Raw genomic sequence first — 25,206 nt, forward strand, 5'->3', positions numbered from 1 at the left:
GGAATTTTCCCACAACCTGCTTGAAGCCTCCTGTGTCAACCCATGCACGTGCGTATGAAACTGAAGAAAAAACAGCCAACTCAACTCACCACCATGGAGTCGATGCCGACTCGCAGTGACCAGACAGGACGCGGCAGAACTGCGCCTGTGGGTGTCCGAGACAGAAAAGCTGTTCCTCCCGAGGAGTGGCTGGTGGTTCTGAACCAGGGAACCTGCTCCCCACAGCCCTGCACGTAACTACTATGCCACCAGGGGAGGGCTCCCAAGTGCTTGGGGAGAATCCCATTACCTTCCATTTCCATGTTTCCAAGGTCTGCAGGCGGCATGTGCGCACTACTGTGCATGTGGAAGGGGGAAGCTGGCCTGCACGCACACAGACCACAGGCTTCCACGCTCGTTTACCCCACTGCTCCCTTTTCAGAAAAAAGTAACAAAATTGCTCAGCACGGCCCTGGCAATGACTCTTTGTATCCAGGATCTAGTATGAGCATCTGCTCATAGGGCCCCCAGCGCTGTCTCTGGGGGTGATATCCCACATTGGGAAACCCCGGGATGAGGAGAAGGGCGGGAGCAATAGGTGGGGACGAAGGCCTCCTTCCTCCCAGCCTCCCTGCTGGTCCCGCTCTGTGGAGATGCTCAGGAGACACCTGCCTGCCGGGAGAGAGACGTGTGGATACTGGTGTGGATATAGAATGGATACAGGGGCGGCTTGTGTATGCAAATGAAGAAGGAAAACACGCCCCCTGCAGTTTTCAGAAAGCTCCCAATTTGCTGCTGCCTGGAGCACTGTGCTGAATCTGCGTTCCCCCGCTCCCCAGCCTGTCTCCCAGGCCCTCCAGCTCCCCCAGCATGCATGTCTGAGCACTGCTCCCTGGATTTCTGTGCATCCCCTACGTGTGTGCCCTCTGCTCTGGAAAAATACCCGTGTGACACGTTTCTGTTTGTTGTGCACGGATGAGGTCACTGGGAGGCAGGACCTAACAACAACTGGGAGATCTATTAATGTTATTCATGCTTTTAATTCAACTCTTTCCTTTCACTCTCTGTGAACTGCCTCTCCATTCAAATATTGATTCACCCATCCATCCATCCACCCATCCGCCATCCATTCACTCACCAAGACAGAAACCCATACCATGATCCCTCCTCCACTACTTAGCCACCCACCCAACCACCCATCTAGCCACCGACCTACCATCTAGCTACCATCAGCCACCATCTGTCTATCTCTCATTAATCCACCATCTATCCACCCACCCATCCATCCATCAACCCATTCATCATTCACACACCATTCATTCATTCATCTATTCATCCAATCATCCATTACCCATCTATCCAACCACCATCCATACATACATGCATTCACCCATCCATCCATCTATCCACCCACACATACATACATACATATTCCCATCCATCCATTCATCCACCCACCCATCCAATGATTCATCATCCACACATTATTCATCTACCATCCATCCACCCATTCATCATTCATCCATCATCCATCCACCATCTATTCCTCGTTCTGCCCACCCACCCAGCCCCATACACGCTGTGAGGGAAACTTCCAGAGTTGGGCCCTGTGCACACTCGTCACCACACAGCCTGAAATGCCCTGGTTGGCAGGGGGTGGGTGTGCGTCTAGTCTCTGCATACCCTTGACGCTGCCTAAGACATGGAGTGTGGTCCGTGAGAGGCGGTGGTCGGTGAGATGGGGAGTGGTCAACGAGAGAGAGAAGGGTGGTGGTCAGAGAGGGGTGGCCAATTAGAGAGAGCCCTTGTTCTCAGCACCTGCTACGCATCGACGAGCCAGAGTCCCGACTTGGCCCCATCCGCTGGGATGCGAGCTACTTTCCAGGCAGCAGTGGGAGCCCGCTGACCAGCCTCCAATACAACGTCCCATGATGTGCACTCACCCGGAGTCACGGAATCGATTGTTGGGGGCGGCTTCCATCTTCCCCACGACCCGGCAGGCACTAAAATGCTAGGCACGTCTGTAATTAACGGAGAACTTGCTGCTCTCTGGCGGGGCTGACCCAAGACACACATGCAAACACCCCCGGACCGGTTGGCATGGACAAGCCACAGCCAGCATCCACCAGGCCGTGTAAACACTCAGCAGCAGTGACATCCTGTGCCCTGAGAGCCTGGGCCCCCACAACCTCAACTCCCAGGGGGCCGGAGCGAGGGGCTTCCTGGTGCCTTGCCTGGCTGTGGGAAGGCATTCTAGACAGTGCTGCGGAGCTGTGTGCCTGCGCCGAGCGGGCAGCTTGGTGCCTGGCGGGGGCAGACGGGAAGACCGCACTAGCTCTGGATGAGTAGTCTGTGAATGACCTATTCTGCTATCCGCTATCTGCTATCCGCTCCAGGCTGGATGGGAGGTGATGGCAGGGAGGGTCCTGCCTTTTCCCAACGACCGATAAACACGACGCTTTGAGAAGCAACGTGGACTCTCCCAAGACGTCCTCCAGACATGCTGGGCAGCTGCTCGGGGCAGATCACCCAGATGTCTCCATAGGGGCCCGGGCTGCTTTGGGCCCAGCAAAGTCGATCCTTGGTGTCACTTTTGCTGGACCTGATGCCTGGGGCTCCAGGTAAGCCAGGGCTCATGCTGGATGAACTACAGGGGTGGCAGTCAGGAGAAGGATGCCCAAGAGGGCCACATGGAATGTTCCAGAACCCTCAGAGAATCCTTCTCATGGAGAAATGGGAGTGGGGGAAGGCTCAGTCCCAGCCAACAGTCTGAGGGTTGGGCGGGGCAACACCCTGCAGGACTCACTGTGCTGGCCATCAAGCCAAACCTCACCTGGTGGCTGAAAGAATTTGGCCACGGAGGCACCTGCCCTATGGCTGGCAAGGGGAGCTGCCCTACCAGGCTTGGGCGAGCAGGGCAGGCTTGGGCTGTCTTGGGGCCAGGGCCTGGGCACAGGCAGGGATGGGCTTCAAGGGGCATCCAGGCCCATGCTCAGGGACAACAGAAGGACCCTTTCAATCAGCAGGGGAGTCGCTGCTGTGTAAAAGGTGTCTGGAGGTGCTCTGTGGCCTCAAGCCCCCACCCTACACCTGTGCATGCAATCCCGCAGCATCTGTGCGATCATGAGGCTCACACAAGGTCATCCTGGAGCGCCCAGCCCTGGTCTACCTGATTGGGCTCCTTATGAGAGCCGAAGAGAGGCAGAGAGGGCCAGGGGGTGGGGGTGGGAAGAAGGACGGGACAGGAGGGGTTCAGGGACAGCTCAGATGTCCAGTCACGGAGGCTGGACGAGGCAGGAAGATCCTCCTGGGACCCTTTAGAGGGAGCCGGCCTTGCCCCATGGGGCATGGGTCTCCAGACCGTGGGGGAACACAGGCTGCTGTCCTCAGCAGCCCCACCTGGTGACCCTGGGCTGCGAGGGCCAGAGGAAAGCAAGGTCCAGAGTAAAGGGGACAGAGAGGACCTGGGCTCTGGGCTCTTTGGGGAGAGAAGGTAGGGGGCCATCTCTGGGAAGGGATGACACTGAGGGAACAGGCCAGCAGTGGGGGTGAGGTCAGAATTTGGCACAGCCTTGGCCTTCAGTAAGATGTTCCCACGGTGCCCTTCCTGTTACCCCACTGGGCAGCCCACAGGTCACCTCCCTATAAACCACTCCTGTGCACCCTCCATCCTGCTCCACTGCCATCGGTACACTCTAATCCCACTAACATCAGCAAGTTTGGGGTCTACATGCCCCACTGGGTTGGGGGTTTCTGGTGGCTAGAAGAATGTTCTGACTCTGTCTTCTGCCTTCCCAGGGGTCTGTAAGGATAGGTGGATGATGGGTGGATGATGATGGATGGATGGGATGGATGGATGGATGGATGGATGGATGGATGGATGGATGGGTGGATGGATGGATGGATAATGGATGAATGGGTGGATGGATGACGGATGGATGACGGATGGATGGGATGGGTGGATGGATGGATGGATGAATAATGGATGGATGGATGGATGGATGGATGGATGGATGGATGGATGGATGATGGGTGGATGGATGATGGATGGATGGGATGGGTGGATGGATGGATGGGTGGATGGATGGATGGATGACGGATGGATGGGTGGATGGATGATGGATGGATGGGATGGGAGGATGGGTGGATGGATGGATGGACGATGGAAAATGGATGACAGATGGATGAACAGGTAGATAGGTGAATATAAAGTGTGTGTGGTGTGTGAGAATATATGTGATGTGTATGAATATATGTGAGTGTGTGATAATGTATGTAGTGTGTGTGGTATGTGATATGTATGAAAGTGTGACAATGTGGGGTGTATGTGTGAGGTGTATGGGGGTGCTGTGTGTCACAGAGCATGTGCACATGTGTTGTATGCAGGCACTTACCACATACACATGCACACACATACACACACACAAGCATACACCTTGCTGGTTGGTGTTCTCTGCTTTCAACAACTGTGAGAACAGCGCAGGACTGCACAGTGGTTCATTCTGTTTGTGGATGGTAGCTCGATGGGTCGGGCAACTCGACAGCCCCTGAAAACAACAAGCACCACAGCACATGCATGCCTGTGTGCACACACGCCTGCACATCACTTCCAAGAGGGTCAGCAGAGACTCCAGTCTCCACCACACCCACCCACCCCTTAACTGATGGAGCAACGGGGCTCGGGGATGCCCCTGGGCACCAAGCCTGCTCTCACAGTCCCTCTGACTGACCAGTGTGGTCTGTCATGCTGTGTGCCAGGCTTGGGTTGGGCCCCTGAATGGGCAATGGTCCCTGCCCTCCTGAAAGCTCTCACCACCTGGGGGAGGGGTCTGCACAGAGGGTCTCTGGAAGGCTGCAGGGAAGTGGGGAGGGTTGAGCTGGGGATGGATCCCCCTGGGCTCCCCACCCCACTTTGTTTGTGTCCACAGGGGTGCAGCTACACCAGGAAGAATTTTCCTCTGGAGCCCACTGCTCATGGGGACAGATCATGACTCAGGGTCCAAGGCAGGTGATGAGGCCACCCTGCACCAACGAGTCCAGGACGCCATCACTGGTGAAGCCAGTGGCAGGAGACCTGTGCTGGGATAGATGAGGAGGGCAGCTGGCTCTGGGCCTCCCACCCACTGGTGCCTCACAACCACACCCCGACAGGGGCCCCAGTGCATGTCTGTTATTGATGACCCCCAAGGGACAGAAGGCTGCGCAGGGCAGCCTGGGCATCACAATAACTGGTCTGTGGCCACACAGAAAGGCCATTAAAAAGCTAAAGCGGAAAACCCACCAGCCAAGCTTCCTGTCAGGAAACAAGTGACAGGAACATCATTTTCTCTCCTGCACTGCCCAGCTGGCTATCTGGAAGGTCTCCGAGGAGGACAGGCTCCGCATGGAGCACCCAGAACCCACCACCCCCTTCGCCCCCAGCACTTGTCTGGAACCTGAAGGTCATTGAGGTCCAGGGCCAGCCGCCCGTGGGGTCAGAAAAAGCCAGAAGCCAGGCGTCCAACTGACGCAGGGCAGCCACAATGGAAAGGACTCTGGGGGAGAATGGGGGCGTGTGGTGGGGCTGGACAAATAGAAATGCATCCCCCACCCCCACTGTCTGCTGCTGCCGCGGAGTCTGTTCCAAGGACAGAACAAAGGCCCACTGGGCCCTGCGCCGGCCTCCCACTGTTCTGAGCTCTGCGCCCTTGCTGGAGCCACAGTGTCCGTCCACCTCGCTGAGGGCATGCCCCTCCATCGCGTCTGTCCACCTCGCTGAGGGCATGCCCCTCCATCACTGCCCCTCTACTTTACCAAGCACGATATCCTTCGCCAGGGACTGGTCTCTCTTGACAACACGCCCAAAGTACATTTGATAGTTTCTCCGTCCTTGCCTCTAGCAGTGGTTCTCAACCTGTGGGTCTCGACCCTTTGGGCGTCGAACGACGCTTTCACAGGGGTTGCCTGATTCATACCAGTAGCAAAATTACAGTGATGAAGTGGCAACGAAAATAATGTTATGGCTGGGGTGGGGGTCACCACACCTGAGGAACTGTATGAAAGGGTTGCAGCATGGGGAAGGTTGAGAACCGCTGCAAAGAGCACTCCGGCTGTACGTCTTCCAGAACTAATTTATTCATTCTTCTACAAGTATATGCACATTCTTCCTGTGTGATCATGTCATCTCTTGTCAGCTTGAGCGAAGGGGTGGAGTCTAGCCTGTCAAGCAGGTCATAGACAATCATGCCTCTGTGTGGGCATGGCCTTCTCCTGAGGATTCTGGGAACTCCAGTCTTCCTCCCTGAAGGCAGGACACTCTCTCTGCTTCACATCCTGGTGACAAGCCAGATAGAGCAATGCTGATGGAGCCAGAGCCCTGGAACGGGAGGAGCCACATGGGGACCCATGCCAGCCATGAGATGCTTCCACTGCCACTGGATCTACAAGAGTTTCCACCCACTGACCTGTGAGCTTCCTGCACTCGGTGTCATTGCATGTGTGGTGTGGGTCTGAAGAGGAATTTATGTACTAAATTGGACATATGAGCAAATATCAAACTTTTCTTCCTATATAATACTCTTTGATATAAAGTTATCTTCTTACACATATATGAGTGTCTCTGGATTTGTTTCTGTAGTCAACCTGCACTAACGCACTTCTCCGGAGTCATAATTCAGACACTTCAATCAGTCTCCCATCTTCTTTCTACATGGTTCAGCTTTCCTGTGTATACGAGGCGACTGAAAAGATGGTGGCTTGGGTCAGGAACACCTTGGTCCTCACAGAATGCTGATCCGCAGCCAAGCGGGTTTGAACACAGAATGGCCATGGTTTAAGGCGAGCCCAAACCTCCCTGCCCTGACAGATGACTGAGAGCGAACCGCCCTGAGGGCTCCCGACAAGTGCTCCACAGCCCACACTACCCCCCAGCTCCCCCCAAAAAACAACACATGCCAACTCGGTGGGGCAATTGTCCTCAGGGGTTTGTCGGTTATACAACTATGCAATTTGGCTGTTCTGTAATGATGGCATTTGGCAGTTATAGCATGGCGTAACCACTTCCCATGGGCCTGCTGTGATCGGCCAATCGTTCGTAAGGGGCTAGGGTGACATGAAACACTGTCACTCAGGTTACAGCTCTGATGCAGTGTCAGGGTCGTCTTGCTGGGGTGTGACCTCATCGCCTTTTGTCTTATGAGAGATCAGAGGGAGCCCAGCAGAGAGGGGAAGCCACCACCACCAAGCAAGAAGAGCCGAGAGCAGAGCACTTCCTCCAACCCGTGTCCCTGCGCTGGGGGAAGACTGGTGCCTGGCGGAGCTCCAAGGGATGCAGGCCCACAGATGCTACAGGGAGGCCAGGACCTTGCTCAGGAGCCTCCCTATGAGCGGCTGGCCTGGATTCAGAGCGGTGACAGACCCACACCTGTCCCCCCAAGTTTCAGAGCGGCGATAGATCCACACTCACCCCTGAGTGTGTTTCTTCTGCTACACTGGATCCCTGTGGGGCCATCCTGCTCTGTCCCCAAGGTCACTTTGTGTCTAAGGGAATGGAGGGCAGTGAGCGTGGGTGGCACTGGACCCCCAGAGGCAACCCCACTGGGAAGGGCATGCAGGGGCAGTTCCCTGTTTCACGGAGAAGATGGACATACACTGGCCCAAGCTCTCTAGCTCACAATGAAAGGGGCCCCTGGTTAAGCACTCGACTGCAAACTGGAAGGCGGAGGATTTGAACCTACAGCAACAGGAGAAAACCTGGGATCTGCTCCCATAATACCACCACCTAGAACCCCCATGGAAGGTTCTGCTCTGTCCTGGGGGTCACCGTGAGTGAGGACCAGCCTGACGGCACCCACTTACACAGCCAGCCCTGAGCTCCCCGCTGGCCCCCGTGTACCCACTGTCCACCTTGGGCCCCTGTGCGTCCTCTCCTTGTCTGTGTCCATGTTGTTGGGGTCCCTGGTCATGGGAGAGTGCTCACAGGGTCTGCAGGCTGTTCCCTGCTGATTGCATGTGAGCAGCTGCACACTGAGGGCCCATTGGCACCCCTCACCTGGGCAGCCATGTGCCCACTCCTCCCCAACCCTGACATGGCCCTTCAGGGACCAAGACAGGGCCACGTTTGTGTCCCAGAGACCTCCAAGGAGACAGAGACAAAGACTCAAGAGACAAGAAATGAGCGAATACGAGAACTGGCCAAAGAAAACATGCATCTAACGAATCAAGGCAAAGTCTAACTTGTGGGATTAAAATCAAACACGATACAGCTGAAATCCTAGCGGAAACAGGATTGCCTTCAGGGGGGCTGTTTGGAAGTGACACACGATGAGGTCCATGAATTATTCAGAGGGAATGCAGATACTGACTAACACTAAACTTTGTTTGAAGGGCAGGTCAAGGAGGAGAGTGGAACATACCTCTCATTGAATACCTGGGGGCAGGGGGTGGGGAAACCCCAAAAAGTTTTCAGAAAAAAACTAGTATCTTTGATTTCCATTCCCCCACCCCCACCCCAATGCATTTCCTGATGCTCCCTCGTGCAGAAGAGACAAAATATGAGGAGGGGAGATAATCATTAAAACCAGAAATATGAAAAAAAAAACAGAAATATGTGTGGGACCGTGGTTTACATGGGAAGTCACCAAGTTGGTGAGCATACTTCCCAGGGCAATGAACTTGGTGGCACGAAGCTCCTGGGTGACACACAGAGAGCCCTGGAGGACTTTGAATGACAGTCCAGCCATGTGCTGCTAACAGGGACATGCGCTGGATCTGAGGCTGACGCATGGCTGGAAGGGGGTGGGTGGCAGGGGGGCAGGAGGAGAAAGAGGGACCCCCGGGGCATAATGTCCCTGCCCTGAGGAGGCAGGATGCCATCTTTCCAGGTAATGTGGGGAGGACTACTAGAGCCCTGAGCCCTGAGGCTACAATGAGCTTCCTTGTTGGGGGCCATTGGCATCAGCCCCAGAAGCTAAGACAGAAGCCTTTTCAGGGGCCTCAGCTCTGACTGAGACCTGGGTGACAATGTCAAGTGACAGCCTGCAGGCTCCATGCTCTGTGGGTGGAAGTGGGTGGCTGTGATATGGGGGACCCGGCCTGGGACAGGTGGGGTGGTCTCAGCAGACACTCAATGGGGCCCCTCAGCCGGACCACCATGAACTACTACGAGCTGAGGCCTGAAGCCATGGCAAGCTCTTCTAGAACACACTCCCAGCAGGAAGCCTGCTTGTTGGGCTCTTTCATCTACATGCCCGCCTGACCACCTGGGTGCTCACCAGAGGTCACCTCTGTGCCCACCTGGCTTCACCTATATGCCCACCTGAGTTCATTAGCATGCCACCTGAATTCACCTGCACACTCACCTAATTTCATCTGCATACCCACCTGGGTTCCCCTTCATGCCCACCTAGTTCTACCTAATAAAACTGTCGACAGTACCTGACTTTGCAGGCCCCTCTCCTCAGAACACCCCCACATGCAGACCTTCCAAATGTGCCACCCTGTTACCACTGCCCAAATAAATGGATCCGACTGTAGCTCCTATGAGCTCCTCCTGGCAAGCTCCTATTCGTCCCACAGCACCCATCACAAATGGCCCCTGTTGTCACAAGGCACACGCAGCATCTGACCTCTTCTCAGCCGCATGGTACTTGCCACCTTGCAGACACCCAGTGACTTCTTTCCTAATTTCCCCTTCCTAATTACCCCCCTAAACCCAAGGAGTTCATTTCAGGTGGTGTAATCACCTCCTTTTAAAACAAACACACCAATCAGACTTTCAAACATTATGATTGCGTGTTTCCTTATGTTGAGGATGAGCCTACTCATTAAGAGTCCATCCCCCACCCCCAACTGTGGGTTTTACGAAGGAAGCTCTCCAGGACCACAGCGCCCAGGACGGGGATGATCTTGGCTGGGGTGACGTTTTCACTGAGCGTGTGGCTCCGGGCAGAAGGGAGGACGTGCTGGGCACTGGACTGGGTCACTCCTGCTCCCTGGGGTGCAGAGTGGTGTCTCTCTGAGTCAGCCGCAGACTCGCTGCACAGCTGCCCGCGTGTCCACTGAGCTGTGACTGCCAGCCAGAGCGGTGACAACCTCCACGTCATCGCCTCACCAATCAACAGGGCTCCGGGGAAAAGCAATTTCTTAATTATGAACTCAGTTCATCTGTCTGCCAAAACAAGCCACAGAAACTGGCTGGCCAACCTTCCTCACCCGCTGTCCACATGGCCAGAGACGGCCGCCAGGCGGGCTAAGGCCTGTGCAGGGCTCCAAGGGCAAGGGGACCCCCGCTTAGCCTTCCAGACAAGCTCTGGAGCCCACAACTGTGCTGAGGCTGGGAGGACGAGGGTGCACAGCTGCTCGGTCCACCTGGTGGACGCCTTGCTACTGAGCGCCCTGAGTCCATCCCAGCTCCCAGAGACCCCAGGGGACAGAGAGCTGCCCCAGGGAATCACCCAGGCTGCCACCAGGCCCGTCTCCCTCTGACCCACCAGGTGATTTGAACCGTCCACCTTCCAGTTAGCTGCCGAGCACTGAACTACTGCACCATGCCAGCTATACTGGAACGTGGGTGGCCAGTGTGAAGGAGGAATGGGAACCCCATCTCCTTCCATTCTGGCTAATGTAAACGTGGAAACAAAATCACCGCGCTGGGTTCCGTTCGTGGAAAGCCAAGTGTCTTTGGACGAGCGTGGTGTGGGGAGGGACTCTTCCCTCAGTGTGAACCTGTGTGAGGTATAGAGCCCAGAGTTCCCACTGGGCAGCTGCCTGCCCACCGGGCTCCTGCTCCCGGCTCTGCCGCTGGCCTCAGGACTTCAGAAGTGAGACCACCACAAGCTAACACAATGTTTCTTTTTGAGCCTTCAGACCTGCAAGGTGGCACTGTGGGGTGAGCATTGGGCTGCCCACTACAAGGTGGCTGGTTCAAACCCACCACCCGCTCCGAGGAAGAGAGACGAGGCTGTCTGCATCCACAAAGACTCACAGTCTCCAGTATTCCCAGAGGCAGTTCTGCAGTGGCGGCAAGTTTGAGTTCGGGATTCTGCATCAGCTCCCCAAAAGATTCACTGTCTGACAGGTCTCTCCTGTCCTACAGAGCCCCTATGAGTCAGAACCGACTTGCCAGCCATGGTTTGGGTTTAGTTTGGACCGGTGAAGTCAAGATGTGTGAAGTAGTGGATTACTTGTGCGGCTGCTAACTGCAAGGTCCAAGGATCGAAACCACCAGCTGCTCCAAGGGAGAAAGATGAGGCTTTCTGCTCTCATAGAGTCAGAGTCTCAGAAACCCAAAGGGGCAGTTCTGCCCTGTCCTAGAGGGTCTATGTGAGTTAGCATCAATTGATGGCAGGGAGTTTTTCTGGGAAGCCATGAAGAGCCAGGCTTCATGGTAACAGACAATGTACTGTCCCTGTGAACGGTGGTTAACTGAACAAAATCAGCCCTGTGGGGGGCAGTCGCCTGGTTTTCACGTGATACAGAGACCCCTGGCTCGCTGCAGAGGGTGGGTCTGCGGCCAGCACACCACTTCCCCAGAAGCACCTACTCACTCAGTGTCCCTGGGTCCCCGCATGGTCAGTCCCACAGGGGCTTTCGTCAGGCCCCAGTGCATGTCCCCGCAACAGCTGCAGGCCCTACAACCCTTCTCCCTGTGACTTGAGTTAGGGAGGGTCTGCTCTGGACCCGAGGCAGCTGCAGTCTCCAGCAGGTGACTTCGCTCTGGAGGGTCAGGCTGGGGCCCCAAGTGCTTGTGGGAGTCTGGAGAGATGGGAGGTTAAACCTCCAAGATGAACGGAGCGATGCTCTCTCATCAGAAGAGACAGTTCCCGATGGGGAGTGCATCCTGGGTGGGATGAAGCCCGCTCACATTTTCAGAAGGGGCCACTCGCACAGTGTGCCCCTTCAGCAGCGAGAGATGTCTCTGTGTTTCGGGAGGACAGACGTCGCCCCCCTTTCCATAGGAAGGGAGGCCTGGAAGGTGTACCTGGAAGGCGGATGTTAGGAATATTTTCAGCGTTAGGAAATGGGACAGGTCACTTAAAGGCCTCAGACGGTAAATCCAGATCTGCCGAGCGTCCATCTGTTCTCCCCCCACCCATTCCTGGGAGTCGGCCAGAAAGCCCAGGAAACGCAACGGGCGGCCAATTTTCAGCGTCTGCGTTTGGCCTCACTGTGGAATGAAACCTGAGACTCAGAGGATTCGAAGCAGGAAGCCCAAGGGTCGCTGTGGTGGGTGAAACGGCCTGGACGGGTCCTGACCCTGCTGCCTGCAGGCCTAACGACACAGCCTGCTCAAAGTCAGGAGGACAGGAGTCCAGCTCGGCGTCCAGCAAGCCCAGGCCCTCCCAGTGGACCCACTGAAGACGCTGACACGCAGCAAGGCGGACCTTCCCCGAGGGCCAACGCCAGGCTTCTGGGCGAAAGGAAACCTCCGTACTTAAAGAGCCCCTTGCAGAGAAAGAAGGCCAGGGGTGGAGAAAGTGGGGGAGTGGGCGGATGGGTGAAGCCAGCCGGGGGGAGGCGCTGGGGAGCGTGGCAGCAGATTGGGGGCGGGGCCGGGGGTGGAGTCAGTCTGTGGGGTGGGGCCAGAGGTGGAGACATTCCATTGGGAGGGGCCGGAGGTGGGTGGAGGCAGTCTGGAGTGGGAGGGGGCTGAGATGGAGGCAGTCTGTGGGGTGGGGCCAGAAGTAGAGACAATTCATGAGAAGTCGTGGGTGGGTAGAGGATGCAGTCCCTGGGGAAGAGTGGGGGATGGCGGGTGGAGGGGTGGGGGTGGAGGCAGTCCTGGGGCAGGGGCTGGGAGTGGAAGCAGTCCGGGGGCGGGGCCTGGATGGAGAAAGTTTTGGGCGCGGGGTCAGGGGGTGGAGGCGGTCCAGGGGTTAATGAGCCACAACTGGGAGCAGGGTCGCAGTGTCCTCCACCCACCCGGTCCTCAGTACGCGGGGCTGAGCCAGGGCAGAAAAGGGGTCATGGTGTCCTCTGCCCACCTGGTTATTAGTATGGGGGCTGAGCTATGGTAGGGAGCAGGGAGTCCAGGGACCATCCCCCCCTACCTTGGAAAGCAGGAAGTGGGGCTTATGTGAAACCACTAGCTTGAGGGGAGGGGGACACCACCCCTACCCCGTCCCGTCCAGCTGCCCAGACACCTAGGGACTGCAGCAGGGCTCGCCAGGCAGACAGACATCTCAGGAAGCGCCAAGGACGGTCTCGCAGGGACACCCACGTGGTACTGGCCTCTGCGATGCTTTATGTGCCATAAATCTGACACGCCGGGAAGCAGCCTGGTCCAAACCCATCACTCCTCAGCCCCCAAAGCCCCGGGGCCCAGAGACCAGCCAGCCTGAGCCAGCCATCACTCACCCCAAAGACAAGCACGGCTAGTGGAGCCAGGCTGGGGAACTGGGAGGCTGGGGGAGGGGGAACCTTCTCCAGTCTTCCTAGAGTCACTGCATCTGCTGGGTCTGGCTGCAGAGGCCTGAGAACAAGGCCCTTCCCCCTGATGGACACCTTCCCCCTGACGGACAAACATCCAATGTCTCTGGCAGACAGACACCCAATGTCTCTGATAGATCAATCCAATGTCTCTGGCAGATAACCCCACGTCTCTGACAGACACCCCAGTGCCACTGGGCAGCCTCGCTCTCCCAGTGGCACTTGTGGGGACAGGTGGGCATCCTGCTCTCTGCCGCTTGGGCCAAGCTCGCATGGGGCAACTTAGCAGGGCACAGCATTACAGGGTGGCTGTGGGCTTGGTTTGCTATCACTGTAGAGGACAGTGGGGTGGAGGCTGGTGGCAGGGAGGACACAGATTTGCCCAGCAATCGGTGCTGTCCCTACAGAGACCCCAGACCATCACCCTTACCTCCTGGCCCAGGTTTCAGGGAGAAGCCCCTCTGGGTCGGATGTCCAGAGGGAGCCTGTGGTTCTCCTGGGGTGGCTGATAGACACTGGACTGGGCTTGCTTCCATAAGGCAATATCTGATCAGCCAATCAACGGGAAGGGGCATTTCCTTGGGGGTGTGGTCTGACTGTCATATCCATGGGTGTTCAGGTAAGGCTGGTTCTCCCTCCCTCCCCCTCCCCCATCCAGACCCGCTCCCTGTGTGACCCCTGGCCTTTGGAATGTCAGGCCCCAGGTGGTCTCAGTCTGCAGATCCAGGACCAGCCCATCGGTCCTCACAGCCTGAGACTCAGTTTTTGTCATGATTCTGTGTTTGTAGATGAGGGGTGGTCATGAGAGCCTGGAGTGGCAAGGAGGGATTTTCCAGGCACTGCTTGAAGCCCCCCTTCCCTCATCTAGCCCATGGGGCCCTCCCTCTCTAGAGGACCCGATTACAGCCCATTTGCACAGCAACCAGGGGAGAGACCCCTCCCCCCTCCTCCGTGCCCACCAGCCCGATCTCTAGAGAGCTGGCGAGGGAGCCGCATGCTCGTTAAGAGTCCAGCAGGACTTTGGAGGACACATAATGGCTCATTTATGGGGGACAAATCATTATTTAATTGGACTCTAATTACGTGACAATTAGGACAGGCGTCTGGGTGGCGTGCTTGGGTGGCTGTCTGTGCCACATGGGGACAGTCTCTATGTCTGCATCCATTAGCAGAGCTCACACCTCACGGTGGCCCCCGCCTGGTGCAGTGAAGCAACAGGCAGAGCCCTGGGGTGAGGGCCGGCTTCTACTAACAGGGAGGTGCAGGTGCACAGTCTCCCAGCTCCTGCCCCTGCCCAAGTCGGGGTCGAGCTCCCGAGCTCTCAGTGGCCCATCTTCTGGGAGGGGTCGCCAGGCCTCTCTGTGCCTAGCCCACCCAGCCCCCAGCCCGTGCTTGCCCTCAGAGGCTGCAGAAAGCCCTGCCCTGCCCTTGCCCCTCAGCCCCAGTCCCTCACCCAGGCTCTCCTGTTAGCATCCTTTGCAGCAGAGCCTGCTGGGCCTTCCTGTGTCCACGTGCACAGGACACCAAACCAGTGTCCACATGGTCAGCTCAGTGGCATCCATGACTCTCCTGAGTGTGTGCCGCCTCCTCAACACGCTTTCCCCACCGACTCCCTGACTCTGCTCACAGTGAACCCAGGGGCCAGAGGAGAACTTCCCCAGAGGGCATCCAGAACCAGGAATCATGTGGAAACAGACGATCTCATCTTTCTCCCAAGGAACGGCTGCTAGGTTTGAGCACTGGCTGTACTGTTAGCAGCCCAGTGCCTAACCCACTGCGCCATCAGGGCCCCTTAGAGCTAATGAATATAAGCACTGAAGAGCATGCTGCTTAATGTGGTGGGATTTCTAGTGTGTTATCATGCACTGACCATATAAAGAGCCAAGTCACGCCCACTGTGAGCCCCGCAAGGACCACACGTGGCCAGAGGGTGAGTGCCACCCTGCCCGGCCGACTGCAGCACCTGCATCCAATCACGGCTGCTGCCCTTGCTCGTGAGGGCCCACACTCACAGGGGCTGCAACCCTGGGGGGCCTCCCCGAGGTCACTGAGGACCCTGAGGCGCCGGTCCGTGCAGTGCGCACATACCAGTCATCGCCCGTCACGACCCTCACAGGAAAACCCAGCCAGGGCTCTGCCTGCCCCTCAGCCTCCTCGGAGCAGGTGGCCCTTGCTGTATCCACCGAGGCCCTCCCCAGCCAGGCAGGGTGCAGAGCCCAGCGCATCCCCACCAGGAAACTCCAGTAGACCCACAGGAAACAAGCCGCTGCCCGCAGCTGCTTCCCCGGGCCAGCCTCCTGCTGAGGCCCCGCCCATGGTTTTACCTCACCCTCTGGGACTCACCTTCCGCTTGTTGGTGGGGCAGATGTAGAAGTTGTCGATGACCGTGGTGACGCCCGGCTGCAGCGTGAGCTTGCTGTAGGACGTCCCAAAGTCTGACGACCTATGGACAGACAAGAGCCACAGCATCACTCCAGGAGCAGCTCTGCCAGTGCCAACCCTCTGGGAGCAACGTGTCCCCAGGGGGTGGGAGAAGCTATAACACGTCACAGTCTGGGGCCGGACTTGAACCCCAGACCCTCTCTTCTGGCAGGCTGCACCCTGTGGTCCATTCTGCCCTTGAACCTCAGCTCTTCTGGCAGGCTGCAGCCCAGGGTCCTTTTAGTCAGAGCCTACCAGCACCCCACTGCCTGCACTCTAGTTGTACCCTCACCTCATGGCCTTCCTTACTGACCCTTCCCTCTGGTCACCTAGCCCCGCCTCGCCCCCTCTCTCAGCCTCTCCCCAATGTAGACCAGGCTCAGACCAGATCTGCGGTCCCAAGGCCCTGCTCTCAAGCAAGTCCCTTCACCCCCATCTGAGAAGAAGGCCTTCGCTCAGCAGGGCCACCACGAGCAAAGCTGTCCAAGGTGACAGCTCACCTGTGACTCAGGTCCCATGGACTGGGTCAGTGGAGTCTGCCACTGCCCGATTCTGACTCCCAGGACCCTGAGGGTGCAGGTGAGACTGCCCACTGGGTCCCCAGGCTGCAACTTTTTACAAGCTGATGGTCAGAGCTGTCCCCCAAGACCTGAAATGACCAATGGCTGCGGCTGGGTATCATCTGGCCGATTCCAACTCCCAGGACCCTCAGGTGCAGGTAGAATTGCCCACAGGGTCTCCAAGGCAGTGAGTTTTACAGAGAAGTGGCCAGGCCTTTCTTCCACACGTGAACAAATGAAGAAATGAGTGAATGAATGGGTGAACATGTAAGCAAATGAAGAAATGAGTAGACAAATGAATGAATGGGTGAACACGTGAGCGAATGAAGAAATGAAGGAATGGGTGAACATGTGAGCGAATGAAGAAATGTGCGGATGAATGAAGGAATGGGTGGATACACAAAGCAGTTCAGTGGGGGCTGCAGAAATGTAGGTAGAAAATGCAAATTCGTCACTATGGGAAACGGAGCCTGGGCCCCACTGAGCACACAAGACCAGGCCAGCAGCCTGCGACACTGATGGGTTGGGGCTCATTAAGCCCAGCGTGGGTCCCACAGGGGGACGTGATTCAGTGAACCAGACACCGTCCTCATCCCGCACAGCTCCCTCCATGTGCCCAAAGGGAACGTCCTGCTGTCGCCCAAAATAGCACTGGGTCTGCTGGCGCTGGCTGACGGTGAGGCCACCCTGCTCACAGTGAAGGAATCCTGCCCGGTCCCCACCGCCTCCCATGATGCCTCACTGCGATTCCAGGATGATTTTCTAAAGTCAACAGCCAAGCCTTTCTTCCTAGTCCGCCAGGTCTGCTAAACCCTGTTCAGCCTCATAGCTGCATGCCACTCCCACAGGCAGACGGGTGGGCAGTGGCTGCACAGGAGCTTGGTGGGCATTGAACCCAGGTCCTTTCTACAGGGTCCCCACTTCTGCTTGGACTTCTGGGCACGTGACAAATATCTGCCTGTGGCTCGGGGGTGGGGAGGGGGCATTCCATTCCCCCCTGAAGAGAACTCCACTGGAAGTCTCTCAGGGTGGGCGAACTGGAGGCAAGGAGTTTTACTCAGGAAGCCAAGCAGGACTCGGCCAGCTCCCCAGGGCGATTGCGCCTCCCATGCAGCACCCTCTCCCCACAGCCTGACAGCAAGTGAGAAGCAACGAACGCCATGGTTTGAAAACAGCTGGTGCTCTGAGGGCATCGGACCTCTGAGAGAGGGGCTCCACTCGGCCCTGAAGGCTCTTGGTGGGTCAGGACTCTGCTGGAGCCGCAGGCTAAGCAACGAACTGCCAGACTGGCTTTGCAAGTCCACAACTGCTGCCTGAAAGCCAAACGCCCTGGAGACCCTCTGGGGCCGCCCTTCCATCCTCAGTGAGCCCAAGACCCCCCCCACACACACAGAAGCAGCAGGAAGCCCTGGTAAGGGCACCTCCCCTGCCCCCCGCCCCCACCCCAGAGCAGCACACCTGCTCTTTCGGTCGGCTGGCAACCCGCAGCAATGGGGCAGCTGTGCACACAGTGCCAAGAGATGGCTGTCTGTGATGGGGCCGCACAGGCCCCTCCTCAGAAGGCCACCCCCTGTCCCTGCCACGCCCCTTGCCTCCCTGTGCCCCAGCCTATGCCCATCTCCCCAGGTTGGACAAGGCTCAGACCCTGCAGGTTGCCAGCCTTTCTTTTTCCTGCTCCTCTTTGTCTTTGAGAAACAGCTCCCCCCCCTCGCTGGTGTCCCCACAAACAGGATGGATGCTAATTTCACAGGCCTGGGGCTGAGCTCACTGGCCCTTAGTGGGAGGGGGTGTGTGTCAGGTGGTGGCTCCAGTAGGTCCCGGAAGTCCTTCTTCTGTGTGGACCCCCTTGCTAACATCACAGGTCACTCAGCTGGGCCCTGGGTAGCCAGGGTAAAGAGACCCCCGTCCACCCCCCGGGTTAGAGGTACCCAGTGGCCTCAGAGAGGGCCAGCAAGGGGCAGCTGACTCAGGCCCTGGTCCATCTGATGGCCTCCCACACATGCGACAGCTGGGCTAGGGAAAAGTGACCACAGGTTCCTAGAGCTCCTGGGGATTGGGTGGCTTTGGGGATGGGTGGCAGGTGGAACTTCACTTTGCTCTGGAGAGAAGTTTCCAAAAGTCCACCAGGGACTCTTGGTTCAGAGAGGCCCGCAGGTACCCGCACCCATGTGGGCCTGGGTGCCCGCCAAAGTCCTGGTCCAGGGGACCCCATCCTGGAGGTGGCTCAGGTGGAGCTGTGGATTGTGTCCACGGCAGCTGGGCCTTGTTCCCATGATGGTGGAATTGTCTTCTCTGTGAACTGAAGTGGTCACCTCTGATGTTCAGGAGGGAGGGTGGCCCTGCAGGATCAGGTTATCTTTACCAATCTCTTTTGAGGCATGAAAGAGACTAAACAAACGAGGCACATAGAGACGCCCAAGAAGAGCTGGAGCGGAACACATCCTTCGGACATGAGGTCCCTGAGCAGGGAACCTCCTAGACCCCGGGGAAAATGGATGCCAAGACACATGGGGATCTCCAAGGAATGCTGGGCCCATGGATGCTGAAAGGAGACCAGGATCTTCCCTCAGAGGCAGGACAGAGAGAAAGTCTTCCTGAATTCAGGCTTCTAGCCTCTTAAACTGTGAGAAAGTAACTGTCTGTTTATGAAGGGCCACCCCACCACCAGTGGCGCGTCTGTCTTCACAGCACCAGAGAACCGAGTCGGGTGGCAAGCCCTCACGTCCCTCTAAAAGCCAGGGAGAAGGTGGGCATGGTGGGCCTCGGGAGGCAGCTCAGAACCCCCCTGGCCCACAACCGTCCCATCAAGCATGGGCCCCACCCCAGCTGGCTGACTGTTTGTCTATCTGTCTGTCTGACGGTGCTGCCTGGCTGCAGCCATGAGGCTGGTGGCTGTGTCATCAGCACTTCGAACACCAGCAAGGCCAAGCCTGGTTGACAGGCCTCCACAGAGTTTCTGGACTCAGGCTGGTGACCTACTTCCAAAACCTGTTGTTGTTGCTGCTGTTGTGTGTCCTCATGTCAGTCCCGACCCACAGCGACCCCCATGCACAGCAGAAAGAAACACTGCCTGGTCCTGCGCCGTCCTCACCATCGTTCCTGGGCCTGAGCCCATCGATACAGCCACTGTGTCCTTCCATCTCCTTGAGGGCCTTCCTCTCTTTCGCTGCCCTCCACTTGACCTAGCATGATGTCTTTCTTCAGGGACTGGCCTCTCCTGACAACCTGTCCAAAGTCCATGAGGCCAAGTCTCACCGTCCTTGTCACTAGGAGCACTCTAGCCGTACTTCCTCCAGGACAGAGCTGTTTGTTCTCTTGGAAGTCCATGGCACTTTCAGTATTCTCGGCCATCATTCAAATGTATTGATTCTCCTTCAGTCTTCCTCATTCAATGTCCAACTTTCCCGTGCACACGTGGGGATTGAAAATACCATGGCTTGGGCCATCATTGCCGCCGCTGCCACCATCATCATCATCACCACCACCATCATCATCATCATCATCCCTACATGTGAGCTGGGCCAGTCATCCTCAATGCCATCACCATCATCACCATCATCACCATCATCATCATCATCACTACATGTGAACTGGGCCAGTCATCCTCAATGCCATCAGCATCATCACCATCATCATCATCACCATCATCATCATCATCACTACATGTGAACTGGGCCAGTCATCCTCAATGCCATCAGCATCATCACCATCATCACCATCATCATCATCACACTCATCATTACCACCTTCACCACCATCATTGTCATGTCTCATACTCGTCAGACTGAGCTAAAACTCATTGGTGCCACTCACATTTTTCTTCACAACCACCCCTCATCCATCCACTGTTCATTCATCCATCCATCAATCCACTCACCTATCCATCTATCCACCCAACTACCCATCATCCATCTATCCTCCCACCCATCAATCCATCATTCACCCATCCATCCAGCACTACCGACCATCTACCCGGCTACCATCCATCCATCTATCTATCCGTCCTCCCACCCACCCACTTGCCTACCATCCAACCATAAGTCCTTCATTCATCCATTCACCCACCTACCCATCCATCCATCATCCATCCCCAGCTCACTGCTGTTGGGTCAGTCCTGATTCACGGTGACCACAGGACAGAGGAAAGCTGCTTCTTAGGGTTTCTGAGACTCTGAATCCTTATGGGAGTGGATGGCTTCAGCTTTCTCCCCCATGGCAGCTGACGGGTCTGAACCGTTCACCTTGCGATTGGTCCCAAGGGCTGTCCTTGCAGTTCTGGGGTTCAACACCCTGATCAGGACCCACCGCCCCCAGAGGTGGGATGAGGACCCCCATGCAGGTCTTCCTAGCAACAGACTCAGTGCCTGAGCAGGAACAGAAATAGGTGTCCAGGTGCACCCAGCTACATGTGTATGCCAAGGACCTTCCTTGGCTCCAACAGAGGAAGCCCGTCGCGGAGGGATCGGCTGGGACCGGGACTTGCATTGCCACCAAATGACGGATGGGAAGGGGCACAGCAGGCCCTGCTCATTCAGTCACTCCATCCCTTCATGCATTCAGTGAAGCCCCACCACCAGCACTCCCACGACCCTCAAGCCAGAGCCCGCCTCCTCTGAGGACACCACATGACTGTACACGCTTATAGTAGACCTCTCTCCCCAGGTCCTGCGTGCCAGGTCAGCACTCACTCAAAGGGGCGAGGCGGTGGTAGGGAGGGGCCCAACATGACACAACCCAAACGCAGGTGGGTGTGGGAGGGTCAGAGCATGTGGCTGCCGATGGCCACATTCCTGGAAACCCCTGGACGTCTGGGAGACCATGGCCCACTCGGCCCTGCCCTTGCCACGGATAATTGAGTGAGTGTCCAGGGTTCCCGAGGGTGATGGGGCACTGGCCTTGGGGGGAGAGCGGGGGCAGGCTGAGAGCGGGCAGGTGAGGGGGATGCGAGCTCCGGGCCGGAGCCAGGTGGTCACTTGGCATGGATCTGTTTTTCTTGCTGTCACTCTCTGGGGCCATCAGGTCAGTCCCGACTCAGAGAGACGTGGTGGACAACAGAAGGAAACACCACCCGGGGCCTGCGCCGGCCTCCCCATGGTTTCTATGCTGGGACCCACAGTGGCAGCCACGGTGTTGTCCATCTCGCCCTCCTCTTGCTCGTTGCCCCTCCGCTTCACCCAGCAGGAGGCCCTCCTCTCGGGGGGCTGGTCTCCCCTGATAACATGTCCAAAGAACGGGAGGCCGAGTCTCGCTGCCCTTGCTTCTAAAGTGCACTCCGGCTGTGCTGCCTCCGAACTAGACCTGTTTGCTCTCTCCGTGGTCCCTGGTACTCTCCATGATCTTCGCCAGCACCGAAATTCAAATGTATAGCTTCTTCTTTGGCTTTCCTTATGTGACACCCAACTCTCACCTACACAGGAGGCGACTGGAAAGACCATGCCCGGGGTCAGGTGCACCTAAGTCCTCAAAGTGACCTCCCTGCTTTCTGCATCCTAAAGAGGTCTGTGCGTCGGGCTGACCCAAAACAATGCATCCTTTGACCTCCGGCATGCATCCATGAGCACTGACTGTGGGTCTGCCAAGGCATGCCCTCGGCAGGGGTTAAGTGGGTAAAGGGCAGTCAGTGTACACTAAGACTGGCGATGTGGAGAGGGCAGTGGAGAAGACCCTGGCAAGTTTGCCTCCGTGGTCTTGCAACACCCCCACCAGCTGGCGGGTGGGCGCATTTGCACAGGGCCTGTGAAGTTCTGATGAGGGGGACCGGCCCGTGCTGCCGGCCACTGGGTATGCAGTGAGCCATCCATAATCAGGACCGAATCCCAGAGCCATCAGGAGAACAGCCGTGAAGAGAAGTGGAGCAGCATCAAGAGACCGAGGGAGGGCTGCTTACCCATGAGTGAGGGCCTGCGGGCAGGAGGCTGGCTGTGGAAGGGTGCTCTCTGGGCATCTGCCAGGCCTGAAGGAGCTTTGTGATGCCTGCCCAGGCAGGGCAGAGGCCAAATGATGTGTGAGTGAGGCCCAGGACCGGAGAGAGAGGGAGGTGGCTAGGGGCACACCTCACTCCACACACTCACCACACACACTCACCACACACACTCACTACACACTCCGTACCACACACTACATACTACACACACACAACACACTATGCCACACACACCACGTGCTCCCCACACATCCACCACACACGCTACACAAGTCACACCAAACACACCCATCATATGCACCATACACGCGCACACACACACCATGCATCTCATACCACATAAATGCACACACATCCCATACATGTCACATGGCTGAGAATCTACATACATTCTCCCTCTCCTGGACCCCATAGATAAGGGTCACCCACCTGCCCTGCCCCCTAGACATTCCTTGAAGTCCTGCCCCACCCCTCCCCGCAGGGCTGCCTGGTGCAGACCCACCAGTCTCAGCCAGCCTCCAGACCCCCATCTCCATCTGGGGCCAGAGGAGCTGGCAGTGAACCTGTCCGTGGCTCAGATAAGCCCACTGTGGACGGATGTGCAGGGAGAAAGGTCACACGGGGAGGAGTCACAACCCACTATCAAGGTACAGACAGCCGTTGGGGCTTCAGAGGGCAGGAGGAAGGGAGGACAGCTGGGGACAGGGGCAGGAGTGGCTTCAGGGAACATGCACCACATGCGTTGAGCGGTGAGTAGAAGCCGATGCCCCGCCCAGGCTCGGGGCCCAGGGCCTAGTCACAACAACAGCAAGGGATAGAGTCGGGGCGTCCTCTGGAGCAAGGGTGGCAGGGTCTCCCGTCACAAGGAAAGACAGTGGGGCTGAGCCCTGTCCCCACCAGGTGTTGTCAACCCTGACTACTCCAGGTGTGTGAGTCGCCCCTTTGGGGAGAGGGTATGCTGTCTTCTTTAAACCACGCACTTGTGCCAAGAGGGGACTGCACAGAGACCCAAGCAAGATGGGAGCGGCAGAGTCCCCAAGAAGGCTGCACAGGAACTGAGACAAGCGGAAAAGAGAGAAGAGGCTTGTCTCAGAGCAGAGAGAGAGAGAGGGACTTCCTCAAGAGCCAACACACACACACACACACACACACACACACACACACACACAGCCTTCCCTCAGAGCCCAAAGAGAAAGCTCTCCTAGAATCCAGAGAGACTTCTCTGAGCCCCCACACACAGAGAGAGAGTTTTCATCAGCGTCCACAGGGAGACTTCCCTTAGATTCCACAGAGAGAGACCATTCCCCTAGAGCCCACGCACAGAGCAAGACTTCCCCGGAGCCCACGGAGAGCCTGTGCCCCTCAGAAGCAGCAGTGAAACGCGGCAATGGCTTGGTGCTGTGGGCCGGGCTGACTGCACAACACTGGGTACAGGGAGATCCCTGGGATGCAGGCGGTGGTGCAGGCCCAGCAGGGCTCTAGTCTGTAGTCCAAGTGCAGACAGTGGGGGGCCATGGCGTGGCCAGTGGCCACAATAAGGGTCCAGCGCCTGCCAGCCTGGGTTGGGCTGGAAGGGGCCTGGGGTCCCGCACCAGCAGCAAGGGATGCTATGGGGCAGCTCACAAAAGCACCAGCCAGCAGAGCCCCAAGACCCTGCCTGAATCCTGAGCAGACCAAGCCCTCGGGAAGCAGGGTTTCCCAGCAGCCAGGTGTCCAGGTCCTGGAGCTGCCTCCTCATGCCACAGTGCCGAGGAATCCCCAAAGGCCGCAGCCTGGAGTGTGAGTCAGCATCCCAGAATGGCTCGTCTGCGGAGTGGGACTGCAAGAGTCCGTTCCCCGTGATCAGAGGTGTTCCGGGCACTGTGTAGAGGCAAGACCGCCGCCAGGCCCAGAGCCCCAGGTGAAGCAGGAAGTTGAGGAACAGTGGATGCTGGGGGCCTCGGAGGGTCAGAGGAGTGGATGACAGGGCTGGGGGCAGGCAGAGGCGGGGGCAAGGGTGGCTTGGGTCCCCCCTGGCCTGGTCATGTCCCCTGGGCTCTCACAAAGCTGGACCTCAGGGGAAAGAGAAGGTAGTAGTTATTTTATTAAGGACCAGGGAATGGCAGAAAATTGAATTTGGAGAAAGAACCGCAGCCACGTCCCCAGGCCTGACATCACTATGGCTCTTATTCCCCCTGGTGGTTCTGGCAGGAAATCTTGCAAGGAAGGTTCCAGAAAGAACTCCTGGAGATTTCCAGCCATTCACCGTGAGTCCCGGTCTTCCTGATTCAGCCCTGTGAAGTGGGAGAAGGATGGGAAAGAGGAGACAGGCAGGCATCTGGGATGTACTCTTGGAAGGGAGGGAGGGAGGCGGCTCAGGAGTTCACCGGGGAGTCAGGGCTGCAGCTGTCCGAAGGACCCGCCGCTGCACATGGGTTACTCCCAGCCTGCACCCCCAGCCAGATCCCTTCTGTTCCCACCCAATCCCACTTACAGGAAGCAAATCTTGCCAAATCCAGATTACACTGCCTCTGAGCGTCATCCCAACAAGTCTGCAAACTGTGCCTGAACATAGGGCCCTCGCTCAGGGGCCCAGGAAGGCTTGTGGGTGGGTTTGTGGTGACCACATGGGGGTGGGAGGGAGGTCCTCTTGTAATTTGAGGGAAGGCAGACTTTGATGTAGAAGTTGGTGCTGAGCCCAGGGCTGGTCTCAGGCAGGATCTGGCTGAGGGTGCCAAGGTGGTCCCCAGAGGGCCCTGGCTACCTCGTGCCTGGGCTGGACCTGGGCCTCCATGTGTTCAGGAAGACCCCACCCCCCGCAGCCTCTGTTCCCCACCTGTGACGTGGATGAAAACAGCGTGTCAGGGCCAAGGTGGGCTCGGACAGGCACACAGGACGCAGGGGGCGGATGGCTGAGTGGGCGCCAGGGGAATTGGT

At 57.3% G+C, this 25,206-nt stretch overlaps 1 protein-coding gene across 2 annotated transcripts in view; it reads right to left on the bottom strand.

The window, feature by feature from the left end:
• Positions 1-25,206, bottom strand: part of SORCS2 (sortilin related VPS10 domain containing receptor 2) — a 179,215-nt gene that overhangs the window by 73,316 nt on the left and 80,693 nt on the right. For both annotated transcript variants that reach the window (XM_075544654.1, XM_075544655.1), the window contains exon 3: positions 15,730-15,829. In XM_075544654.1, the coding sequence (XP_075400769.1) occupies positions 15,730-15,829 (100 nt within the window). The remainder of the gene's footprint in view (positions 1-15,729; positions 15,830-25,206) is intronic.

Source organism: Tenrec ecaudatus, chromosome 3, assembly GCF_050624435.1.
Source record: "Tenrec ecaudatus isolate mTenEca1 chromosome 3, mTenEca1.hap1, whole genome shotgun sequence".
Lineage (NCBI taxonomy): Eukaryota > Metazoa > Chordata > Mammalia > Afrosoricida > Tenrecidae > Tenrec > Tenrec ecaudatus.